The sequence below is a fragment of the Phascolarctos cinereus genome, unplaced genomic scaffold (genome assembly GCF_003287225.1).
Source record: "Phascolarctos cinereus isolate Bilbo 61053 unplaced genomic scaffold, phaCin_HiC Scaffold_3;HRSCAF=262, whole genome shotgun sequence".
Taxonomy (NCBI): Eukaryota; Metazoa; Chordata; class Mammalia; order Diprotodontia; family Phascolarctidae; genus Phascolarctos; species Phascolarctos cinereus.
This window is the reverse complement of record NW_027555736.1, coordinates 112,726,266-112,738,720: the sequence shown is the minus strand read 5'-3', so window position 1 is coordinate 112,738,720 and position 12,455 is coordinate 112,726,266. Positions and strand designations below refer to the sequence as shown.

The 12,455-nt window shown below is 38.6% G+C and overlaps 1 protein-coding gene across 2 annotated transcripts in view; it reads right to left on the bottom strand.

Annotated features, from left to right (window-relative positions):
* Positions 1-12,455, bottom strand: part of ADAMTSL3 (ADAMTS like 3) — a 567,152-nt gene that overhangs the window by 73,496 nt on the left and 481,201 nt on the right. For both annotated transcript variants that reach the window (XM_020966068.2, XM_020966078.2), the window contains exon 21: positions 10,857-11,925. In XM_020966068.2, the coding sequence (XP_020821727.1) occupies positions 10,857-11,925 (1,069 nt within the window). The remainder of the gene's footprint in view (positions 1-10,856; positions 11,926-12,455) is intronic.

Here is a 12,455-nt window from a genome sequence, read left to right as displayed (position 1 = left end):
TTTTCCCCTTCTATTTTCTCATCCACTGAGTTGTCAAGGTGGTTTAACTAAAGCATAGATCTGACTATATGACCTCCATACTTAATTTGCTCCACTGATTCCCTAAGATCCCACCCTCCAGGATAAAATATAAATTCTAGCTTGACATTTAAAGCTTTTATCTTTCTAATATCAATATTCTAACAGTGTTTCTGTCTGGCAGTGAGACATAGGATAAATAGTCTCAGAAGAATCTCACAGAAGGCAATGGAGAGGTGTATGGAGGATTTGAGTAGGCTGAAATATAATCAATGAGGAACTTTGAAGAAGAATAGGAGTAAAAGAGGACAATATGTACTGGATTAACTTACAAACTGAATGTAATATGAATAAAAGTACCTCTTACACTCTGAGGGTACTCAAGGTTGAAAGGTCAGAAAGCTCTACCCAGGAAGCCATTTTACAATATGGCTCTATATAATACTGTGGGCAAATTTTATAGTGTTGAGATATTCTTTTTGACACATATGCTTTAGAAGTCATGATTGGGAGAAATCAGCCTCAGGGTATGGTGAAGAAGTGAGGGGATGACAAGTTGTCATTGTGGCCAAAATAACTTAGTCAGTGGAGAACAAAAGTATGCAAAGGGAAGAGAGACCAGCAGCAATTAGAGCAAAGAGGGGCTAGAATGAGAATGATAGTGGAAGTGTAAGAAAAGAAGGATCAAGGTAAGGATGTGTCCAGGGATTGAAGCCCTTCAAAGATGTAGATGAGTCTCGATTTAGGGAGGAGGGACAAAGTGGGTACTTGGACATAGCGGAGATTGGTACAATGCTGCCCATCAAATCCAGTCAGTGAATGACTCTGGGATAATCTAAAAATTATATAATCTTACACATGTATGTATGTATGTATGTATATAACATGGATAATTATCCTCTTAGATAACACTTGTTTGGATGGAGAAATGTTAAGAGATGCTGATTTCTTCTGGGCAAGTGAATGGCACATTGCTGAGCACCCAAGTCTTGGCAAGATTAAAGAGAATGTATGGTACCGAAAACTGACAGAAAGAGGGTACAAGTGAACCCAGAGCTTAAGGAGTAAGTTAGAACAACTAAGTCTATAAAAGTTTCAATGAATTTCTTTATAAAAATGAAATAACAAAATTTACATGCAAAAACTGGCAACAATACCAATTGTCAATTTGAAAAAAGGTAGACTGAAGTAGGACCTTTTTGGAGGGCAATTCAGAAAATATGCAACAAGAATAACACATAAACAAACTTTCTATCCCAACAATCCCCTTATCAAGAATATACAGTGTTAGAAAAATCAAAGCTATTTATTAAAAGCCATGTAGAGCAGTATTATTTGTGATTGCAAAGAAATGGAAATATTCAACTGTTGATAAGAAAACATGATCTAATGGAAAGAATATTGAATGAGTCAGAGGACATGAATTTGAATTCTGCTTCTACTACTTTACTACCTATGTAACTTTGGATGAGTGCCACTTAATTTCTCTGTGCCTCAGTTACTCGCCTGTCAAAGGAGGGAGTTATACCAAAGAGTCTTGAGGGTCTTTTCCAGATCTAAGTCTGTAAATTATTTATATAATAGAATATCATACTGCTATTAAAATGATAAATACAGAGAATGTGGGGAAATTTTCAAAAATGTAATATATTTGCAACTAAGTAGTGTAAAATGGGTAGCTATGTGGCACAGTGGCCAGTGGCACAGTGGTAGAGTGCCAGACCTGGAGTCAGGAAGACTCATCTTCCTGAGTTCAAATGCTATCTCAGACACTTACTAGTAGTGTGACCCTGGGCAAGTTGCTTAACCTATTTACTTCAGTTTCCTCATCTATAAAATGAGCTGGAGAAGAAAATGGCAGACGACTCCAGTATTTTTGCCAAGAAAACCCCAAGTAGGGTCACGAAGAGTCAGACGTGACTGAAACAACTAAACAACAAGAGCATAAAATGAAAAAAGAACTGAAAGATTATATACATACTAAGAAAAAGAAAAATCTATACACAACTACAGCAGTGAATATATAAAAAGAGGAAAGGAAAACTGAGGGAATATCAAACTTACAATTTATATACTGAAATACTTTTTTTAATGTCATTAAGTTACAAATATATGTTTAGTTGTTTTTCTGTGTTTTAAAATTAAATGCATAAAAATTATTTTAATGAAGTTATACCATGTGATATAACAATTAAAGGTTAAACAAATGAGCTTTGGGTATTGAATTCAAGCACCTTGAATAGTATTTCGTCCCTCAGTAAATGCTTACTGTTTTTTTTTTATCTTTTGCTTATTTTAATGTTTTCCCTTTCTAATATCTAAGCTAATAGCTCTCATTTATATGTCACCTAAAATGTGGCAAAAGAATTGGGCTCAGGCTTCTTGCTGCTACTGAGAGAAGAGAATAACTGTGATGTGAAACAAAGTCTGACTCATTCTTGCCATTACTATGAGAAGAAAAGGTTGTGGCCAGTCTCTGTTTTGAACTTCCAGACATTGTTCCTGGATGCTTGAAGGTCACAAAACCTACAGAATCAAAGCTGAGAAAGCAGCTTACAGCTCCTGCTTTGACCAGCTGAGCAGGTGACCCTATCTTCCCCCTTCTGTTACTTGTTTCTGGACATGTACACTCTTATCTTTCCCTTCTAATTTCTGTAAAATTCCATTTTTCTATATTGCATGTATATTCTCATTCTACATAAAGTTGCTGAAGCTGATGCTCTGGCTCTCCAACTTTTTATTGTTACATATACAAGAGGAGCCTGTGCTCCAAGCATAATAAAACTCTGCAAATAACTATCTCTGAATCATTGATTTGATGACTGATAGCAGCACTTAATCAATGGCCCCTCAGGCAAATTTTTACCACAAAAGTATGAGTATTAATACCCCCATTTTATAGACAAATGAGGCTCTGATAAGCTACTTACCTAGTGCCACACAGCAAATAAATGTCTGAAAAGGGATATGAATTCCAATCTTTTGACTCCAAGTCCAGCACTATGTCCATCATATTATTATATTGACTCTCATCTTATCCTGGACCTTTTATTTTGGGGTATCTAGGCTTTTTTTTTCTAAAGTAAATTTTTTGGTTTTTGTTTGTTTTTTAACTGGAGTCCTAGACCATCCCCTTCAGTCTTTAATTTGTCTCTGACATGCTACAGGCATGCTTTCCTTTGTACTCACACACTGCAGGTTGAATTGCAAATTGGTAGATTGAGCTTTGACCTATTCTGCATTCTTGCTCTCCCACTTACTCCTCCTCAGCACTCCTACCTTGACCTCAGACCCTTGTTGTCAAGTGCCTCAGTGGTTTGGTCCTGAGCTTCCTCCCCCACTTTGGCTAGATTCTAGGTATCTCTATATCTTCATGTGGTTTCTCTCTCTCCTATCTCTCCCTCTCGTCTACATATCCGACATGCAACTTTGGCCACAGTTGAGGGGAACTGGCTGATGGCCATCTCTAAACAAAGCTTCTGCTGCCTCCTACTGCCACCATTTTAAAACCTATCAACTCCTGCCTACTCAGGTACTGCAGGTTAATCTTATCTATCTAAACATTAGACCGGTTATTACAATACATCAAATACAGTCCCATGATCTTGGACAGTAGGCAGAATTTTCTGCATAACTGGTTGCTGCTTCCCCCTCAATCCTAGTACTACAAAAATGGAATAATGTCAGGAATCTCTCTGAAGTACAAATGATAACTGTTCAATCTTTTAAAATCAGGCTTTACAGTTAGTCCAATTCTATAGAGATGCAGAATCACATTAGTTGCCATCTTAGCAAATCTGAGTTTGTAGCAGAAAGTCATTTCAATATTTTTTCCAGTGGTCATATAATTTCTGCCTGGGCACAATGAGATTTCTTGTTTCATCATTTATGTTAAGGCAAGCCCATTCTTTCCAAATAAAAGGTTAAGGTTGTTATCAGAGCACAGTGAGCAAAAGAAGAAGAAAGAAGAGTCCTGGTTTTTGGTAGAAGAATTTGCTCAATACTGAAACTATCTCACTGGCCAGACAAGACTGGAAAACACCTAAATCTCTACTCTAGTCCAGATACTTAGCACCTCTCTCCTGCACTATTACAAAAGCTTCCTATATTGAGCAGTCTGCTTTTAATCTCTCCCTTCTCCAATCCATCCGTCATGTAGCTGCCAGATTGATAATCTTAAGACACAGATCTGACCACATCATTTGACTACTCAAAAATTTTCTGTGGCTCCCCATTGCCTCTCGGATAACTCCTCAGTCTGGCATTTAAAGTTCTCTAGGATATGATTTCCACCATATTTTTCAAAATCCTAGTTCATATCATTCCCCTTTCTGCATTCTCTGTTCCAGTCAAACAGATTCACTGGCCATTTTCTGTCTATGAATATGTGTTGCTGTTTTGTGTCTTCATACTAGGGGCACTCTATGTCTGGAATGCACTCCTTCCTTACTCTTTCTCCTAAAGCTCAAGTAACACCTGCTACACAAGGCTTTTCCTGACTGGCTGTTAGCACTCTCTTGCTCTTGAAATTACTTTGTATATTTTGCATTTACTTATTTGTGTACACATTTTATCTTCCAAGAAAATGCAGACAGAGGGCCTACTTGAAGGCAGAGACCCTGCTTGAGGGCAAAATGGTTTTTGTTTTTTAAAGTTCCAGTGCCTTGAACATAGTAGGAGTTTTAATGCTTGTGGCATTCAATTGAACAGAAATCAAGCATGTGCATTAATTTTATTCAATGAAAATTTGGGGCATATATATTGGATGTTTGGTTACAAGAGTCCTGACACTCAAAGGAGCTTATGATCAATACGTATGACAAATGAAATGAAAAAAAAATAGTTAATTAGTGCTATTTTCGATAGGTATTGCTATATGAACTATAAAATTCAATAGAAATGTGAATTCTTGTTTTTACTGTAGAACAGGGTACCTGATAATCCAGATTTTTTGTAAAATAACAATAAATATACTCTGAGTGAGGAGCTCTCCCATGGAGTGAAGTGTCTGAACTTTAGTGTGTGAATTTTGTGTTATGTATTTGGCCTTTTTTAATTATTCAATTATTGATTTTTGATTTTATTCTAAATAGTAGCATTTGTAAGATAAATCAATCCCAGATAAGTGAGGCATTATTATAACCCTTTTCTAGCTCACTATCTAGCTTGCTGGATTACAGAGGAAAAATGTCAGTTGTTATACCCCTGAACTTGGGAAATCAGAGACAGGAGATATAATTCTGGCTTTCCTATCAACTAACTAGCTGTGTGACCTTTGGCAGGTCACTTAATATATCTTTGCCTTAGTGCCCTCTCATGTAAATGAAAAGTTTGGATAAGATAATGACTAACACCTCTCAGTTCCAAAATTCAATAATTTTTAATTTCTTTGCACTGAAAGATTTAAGTAATTCAGAAAGAGCAGATCTAAAGAACTTGGATTATAATAAAGAAAAACTACCAGTTTAAACCAGTTAATGGCAAATTAAGTATGTTCTATATGATACCAATAACTGGCAGTAGTAACAGAGACTTCAAAATCATTCTAAGTTCTTGTAAGGATGTCATTTTAAAACACTTTGATAACCACACAGAAAGACCTTATTTTTTGGCAAGGGTGCTAATCATTAAAGTATGTAGAGTCACATCCAAATAAGCTGTTATAATTTCAGAAATTCTTTTTCAAAATTCAAGGCCAAATCATAATTCCCTGAGACTCAGGCCTGGGAAGTTAACTTTAATTCAATCCTGGTGATTTCCTAAGGCCAGCATATCAAATCCAATTAGCACGTATTTATTGAGTGCCTGTTAGCCAGATGATAAGTCTCTCAGGGCCTCAGTTTCTCCATTAATGAAATGAGAAGTTGGACGCAGAAGGTCCTTTCTATCTCTACAATTCCAACCCTTCATTCGAAGCATAGTATTTTTTAAATCTACATGTCTAGCATGAGGAAATCAAAAGATGGGAAAAAACATTTTTCTACATTCTCTGTTCAATTAAATTCAATTCCACAAGTATGTATTAATCATCTACTATATTCTAGGCACCAAGCTAGGTATTGGAAATATGAAGGCAAAAAAAAAAAGAGACACTCCCTCGCCTCAAGGAGCTTAAATTTTACTGTGGGGATTCAATATATACAGAAAACTAAATATAAGGCATATATGAAATGAATACAAAGTGATTTCAGGAAGGGAGTGGGTGTAGAATCAGGAAAGACCTCTTGCATGAGCTGAGACTTTAAGGGAGCTGAGGATTCTAAGAGGCTGAGGTGAGGAGGAGGAGGGTTCCAGGCGTAAAGTACCATTCCTTAACATATTGCCATTTCACATGGAATAGCCTGGTGCTGAGCTGTCTGCACCTGAGCACTACATGAAACACACCTCTCAGTGTGATGCTGGCCGGTTGGAGCGAGTGAACGAGACCAGAGGGTGAGCAGGTGTTTGCGTGTGAGAAGTGAGGCTCTAAAGTGTGGTGGGGGAGGGTAGGGTATAAAAGCCCACACATCTGCTACATGTGCACAAAGGACTGCCTATGCTAAGGTTAGGGGTGGGGAACAGAATGGAGAAGAGCACATAAGCCATTTTGGCTTGGAAGAGGGAATGATATGTAATTAGCTTGAAAAGATAGGCTGGAATCAGACTGTGAAATGCTTTCAATGTCAGGCTGAGTATCCTAGAGGCAACAGGGAGATAATGAAGTTTCTGTGTCAGGAGTCCGACAATGCACTCAGACTTGTGCATTAGGAAAATCAATTTGGCAGCCGTGCAGAGGAAGGAGCAAGGAACGAACTGGGTTTTAGGAGACTGGCACAACAGTCAGCAGAGGTGATAAGGGCTGAACAAGGGTGACTGTGGTGTAACTGAAAAGATGGGGAGAGATATAAGAGATATTATGGAGGTTGAAATAAGAAGATTTTGCAACTGACCAGGTATGGGGCTGCAGAAGGTGAGTGAGTAAAGAGTTGAAAATATCTTCAAGCTTATAAAACTCAGTTGAAGAAGGATGGTAGAGCCCTGAAAAGAAATAGTGAAATTGAAGAGGTGAGGTGTGTTTATGGTGAAAGATAATGAGTTTAATTTTAGATATGCTTGAGCTTCAAATACCCATGGGATATCTGAGTGAAGATAATCATTTAAAATGCAGCTCCAAAGCTAATGAGAGAGAGAGAGGAGAGAGAGAGAGAGAGAGAGAGAGAGAGAGAGAGAGAGAGAGAGAGAGAGAGAGAGAGAGAGAGAGAAGAAAAGGAGAAGATAGAAGAGAGACAGAGATAGAAAGGGACTGAAACAGATAGATTCACAGAAACAGAAAGGGAGAGACAGAGGCAGATATCGACTAGAATAGAGTCTTGGGGTATGCACAGAGAGAGGGTGAGACATGGATAATGACTTGAGCAAAGGAGACTAAGAAAGATTAGCCAGGAAGGCAGAAAACCCATGACTGTGCAGTATCATGAAAATTCAGGTGTCTAGAGTATCAAATGATACAAAGAAGAATCAGAAAAGGCCCCTGGATGTAGCAATAAACAAAACATTGGTGACATTAGAGAGAAAATTTCATCTAAGTGGTAGGAATACAAGCCAGACTTCAAGGGACTGAGGAGTGGAAGGTAAGAAGATGCAGTCTAGACAACTTTTTTAGAAGTCTGGCTGTGAAAAGAAGGAGAGATATAAGATGATAGCTGGAGGGGATGGCAAGGCACTAATATTCCTGTCTTTTAATTCCTAATTCCTGTTTTCTCTCCATGTGAAACATTTTGAGCATAATTTATGCTGAGCATGTAATCTATAGTCTTTTATTCACAAATAGCAAGAGCTAGAGACATTAAAGAATATAAAATATCGGCTCAGATTCTTATAATCTTGCCAATATTAGCTCGGTAACGTACAGATTCCTTAAAAGTCTGTCCAATATTATGGATGTTCTAATAAACCATATCTTTGGCTGAAAGAAGGCGTGGGTCGAATTCTTTTGGGCAGGACCCATATGTTGTTATGTCAGAGTCCTGACCACTTAAACCCTTAAACCTCTTCATTTTGGTGGCCCATACCAGGAAACTGCCTCACCCCAAGTTCTTTTCCAGCCAAGACTGGAAGGCATGTAAGCCTCCCCCCACTTCTTTTTTGCCCTGCATTTGGAGTCACTCTCCAAGCACCTACGAAGGTGCTTTTTGGCAGACAGGTACGAGACCGTCTTGCACTCAGCCTGACACTCTCAGGCTCTTAGTCTACTGGGTCGGTTCAAGGCCATGGACCTGGGTACACCTTCCGCAGCATAGAGGAGAAGGATGGATGCCCTATCTGGAAGCATATGCCCAATCCTGTCAATTCTCTCGGAGCTAGAGAATTGGGAGAATTGCAGTTGCTTTTTGGTCCCTGAGGCTTACTTTCTCCCTTCCCTCTACACCCCCGAATTCTCCTTCAAGGAGGTTACAGGGAAAAGTTAAAACAGCTAAAAACATTTTGCAAATTCTGGAGGTTTTGTGACTGACCATTTAGGAGTTTTGAAATGCCTCCTTACAACCCTGGGTCACTCCCTTTCCTTGAGTCAAGAGGGTATCTGTTAACCTCTCTCATAGGAGAAGAGAGTTTCACCCTTTCCCCCTCACTTTTGATTTCTCCCTCCTCCACCTGGGGAAAGAGGGGGGAGGGGCAGCAGCTATAGCATGGACCCCACTGGCAAAGGCCTTGGGCCCTGGGGCAACCTTTGCCTGGAAGCATCACCCCGGTTCAGGACATCCTGCTCAAGGTAAAGAAGCCAGCCTCTGAACTTGGGTAAGCACGCTCTTTTTAAAGTTGTAGTTTTAACTGTTAAGGAGGAGATGTTGATTCTCTGGGTAAAGTAATTTTGAAATGCATTTAACAGTCACCTAATTGGTAATGGCTTCGTTTCAAGTTTTGAATTGGTGAACTTTTTGTGTCAGTTATGTCAAGTAGCTTCTCATGATTTAGTTATTGCTAAAAATAATTTGGCTATTGTTGGTTATTGTTTTAATGTGTAAACTTTCCAAAAAGCTTGTTTGGGTTATGGCCTGCTGAGAATTTGCAAGTGTATAGAAATCTCTAACAATTGGCTTTTTACCCCAGGATAAATTTAAATTTGAGATGTAAAGCCTGGAAAAGTTTTTCCTAAGCTGTGATTAGTGAAACTTGCTTTTTGAGGTAAAAGCTCATGGGATTTTATTTTAATAATAATACCATACATTTAAGTAGGACTTTGAAATGTTAATAAAACTTTCATGCTTATCACTGATTCAAAGATAAAGGGGAAAAAATCACTTAGTAGTTTTTTAAAAAGTCAGTGACCCAAATGGGCAATTATTTTGTTAATTTTGTTAGATGTTACATGTTAAATTTGTCATTCATATGCAATTAATCAATCAATAGGCATTAAATGTCTAATAAATACACCTTGCTAGGTGCTTGGTGGAGTATAAAGTACAGAGAAGACATGACTCCTGCTCTCAAGGAGTTTGGAATCTATTGAGATATAAGACACAAATACATTAGTATTTACTACAATTTACTTTAAGAATAGGTGTTTCTGGGTGAATAGTACTGAGTTAGAACACACATACAGTTTCTACAGGGCTAGGAGTTGTAGCTATAATGTTTGTCTTGTGGCCTCCTTTTCAAGAATTTCCCAGAAGTCTCTCCACCAAAGGGATATAGTTCCCCTAAGATGAGAAGAGTGCCTGGCACTCTTGATTGCCAACTTCCATTAACCTCACCCTAGCTATCAAGAGGCAAATTCCTTGGTCTGGTGAGGGCCTTTGAAAATGCTGCTAGAGTAGGGATAGCTCTGCTATATGTTTGGGTCTAATTATTTTTTTCCATGTTTGAAAATGTATATGTCTATTTAAAACCTACAGACAGAATCACAGAACCAATTGCAGACTGTTATCTTCTCATTTTTGAAAATTGGGACACTTCTCCAAGTTTAGATCTAATTCTGATCGTAGCTCGTAAGAGAGCCTTAGTGGGGCTAATATCATCTAATGAATCATAATTTATCATTGGAACAAAGGCACAAAAGTTGAGATAGTGACTATTTTATAAGGGTTTCAGAATCTAGGCTCTAAAAGTGGAGGGATTCAACCTGTCGAACCTCCATTTTTATACACTGCCACCCCCATGTGGGCACCTGATTAACACTGTACTCTCTGCTCTGAATAATAAAGACAGAATGGCAGAGCAGATAGAGTGTTGGGCTTGGAGTCAGAAAGATCTGGGTTCAAATTTTGTCTCTGACATTTACTAGCTCTGTAATTTGGGCAAGTCTATGGATACCTCAGGCAACTCCCTACAACTGGTCTACTAAATCATCAAAGCATTGCTATCTAACATTGATGGACAAAGTCACAGACCATAAGAGTATTTATGTATGCCAGAAGTACCTACTTCAACCACATCTGCTTAATAACATTCCACCCATTCTTCAAGGCCAAGCTCAAAGGCAATTGCTTATATAAAGTCTTTCTCCTACCCGGAAGTGATTTCTTCCACATGGTCCTTGTACTTCTTGTGTGCACACATCACCCTGGAATTTGTGCTATATATTTATCTGGGGACATATTTTATCTTGATCCTTGAGAATAGGAACTATGTTTTACCTTTGCATCTCCCCCACTACCTTGCCCATAGAACATTTTCCATGGTTGGATCTGACAACATAAAGAACTGTTTGATGCTGACATATATTAAAAACAGAACTGATAGTACCATCTTTTCTCCTACTGGCAACCTAAACTCAGAAGAAGGTATCTGAAAATATGTCGAAACTATCTGAAGAGTCATTAGTAGCATGTTCTTTAAATTAAGATCTACATTTTACTTACTTTTCTGAGGGCTGTAGCACTGCTCCATCTTTGGTCCATGCATATTTAGCATCATTAGTTGTAACAAGGTCACAAAACAAGTTGATGACCTCAGTACTTTGAGTAATAAAAACTGTGCTTCCAATCCTCGAATTTATTGTTTTGTTCAATGAAATTGGGGGTAATTTGCTTTGTTTCATAAGAGCAAGTCCCTTCTGCTTGATGGTTGGCCTGTTTGGGTTTTTTGACTTGAAACCTCTAGACACATTTTGAGTTTTCATGTTCAATCTTGTGGTGGAAGATTCCACTTGGGCTCCTCTCCATTTCTCCCTTGTAGGCTGTACCTTTGCTAACTCAGCAACCACCTCATAGATCACTTGGGATGCGATGTCATCATTCACTTCTCCAGTTTCAACGAGCTGACTCATATTCTTTATTAGTTCTTCAAACTGTACGGTCTCCATACTGTAGGAACCTTGTTGGACTGCTGCTTCTAAGCATTTATCCTTGAATTCCAAGGAGTTGGGAGTTTCTGCTGGATTACTGCCATGGTGTACAAGAGCTCTCAAAAGTGGCTGGTCGCTAACTTGACCATCATCCAGGTAGAGTTCATTTTGTTGACTCCATATTTGTCTCATTTTATGCCATGTGGCTCCTAAACTATTGGCTTCATTATGGTCTATCCTGCCACGTTCAAGGGAGTGATCTCGGAAAGCTGGGGGCTCTATGAGTCGGTTGTCAGTGCCAATTAGCTTGAGAACAAATGTTTCACGCACAGGCCCTGCAATACACTGGTATAGTCCAATATCACTGGCTTCAAGGCTATGAATCTTCATTGAACCTGACTTGGTTATGCCAAGTCTTTTGGAGTTCTGCAAACGCTGTCCATCTTTTTCCCACCGGATGAGAGATTTCTGGAACCTTCTTACGGGGCACTTGATGACCACAGATGTTTTGGGAAGTAGATAGGCCCTACCACCTATTGTGAAATTAATACGTTTTTCTTCTCTTGTCTGAATGTAGACTCTTTGGATGCCAAGGATCTGAGGACCTTGGACACCATATTTTGGTATAACCTCTGGCTTTATCACTGCAAAAACCCCCCAAAACCAATAGAAAAAATTAATAAAACAACTTTTCAAAAGCAGAAACATTTTTATCAATTTTAAATATATGTATATATTTAATTTTTTAGTTTACTTTTTTAAAGTACATGGATAAAAACACTGGTAAACCACAAAAATCATAGAATCTCAGGGTTTTAAGGAACTTCAGTTTTTCTTCTTTAACACCCCCAACAAGTGGTCATCTTGCATCTGCTTAAAAACACTGAGAGATAGAGAATCCACTGCTTCCGAGGGCAATCTGTTCTGCTCTGGGGCAGCTATAAATGTTGGGGAGATTTTTTTATATCAGGCCCAAATCTGTTTCCTGCATCTTCCACCCACTATTCCTGGTTCTGTGCCCTCGGGCCAAGCAGAACAAAGCTAATCCACCTCCCACATGACAACCCTGCAAATACACAAAGACAGTTGGCATAGCCTCCAGGCTAAATGTACATCTCTACAGCGTCTGGATACATTTCAAGTCACTATGCACTACTTCAGCAGTGGAAAACCT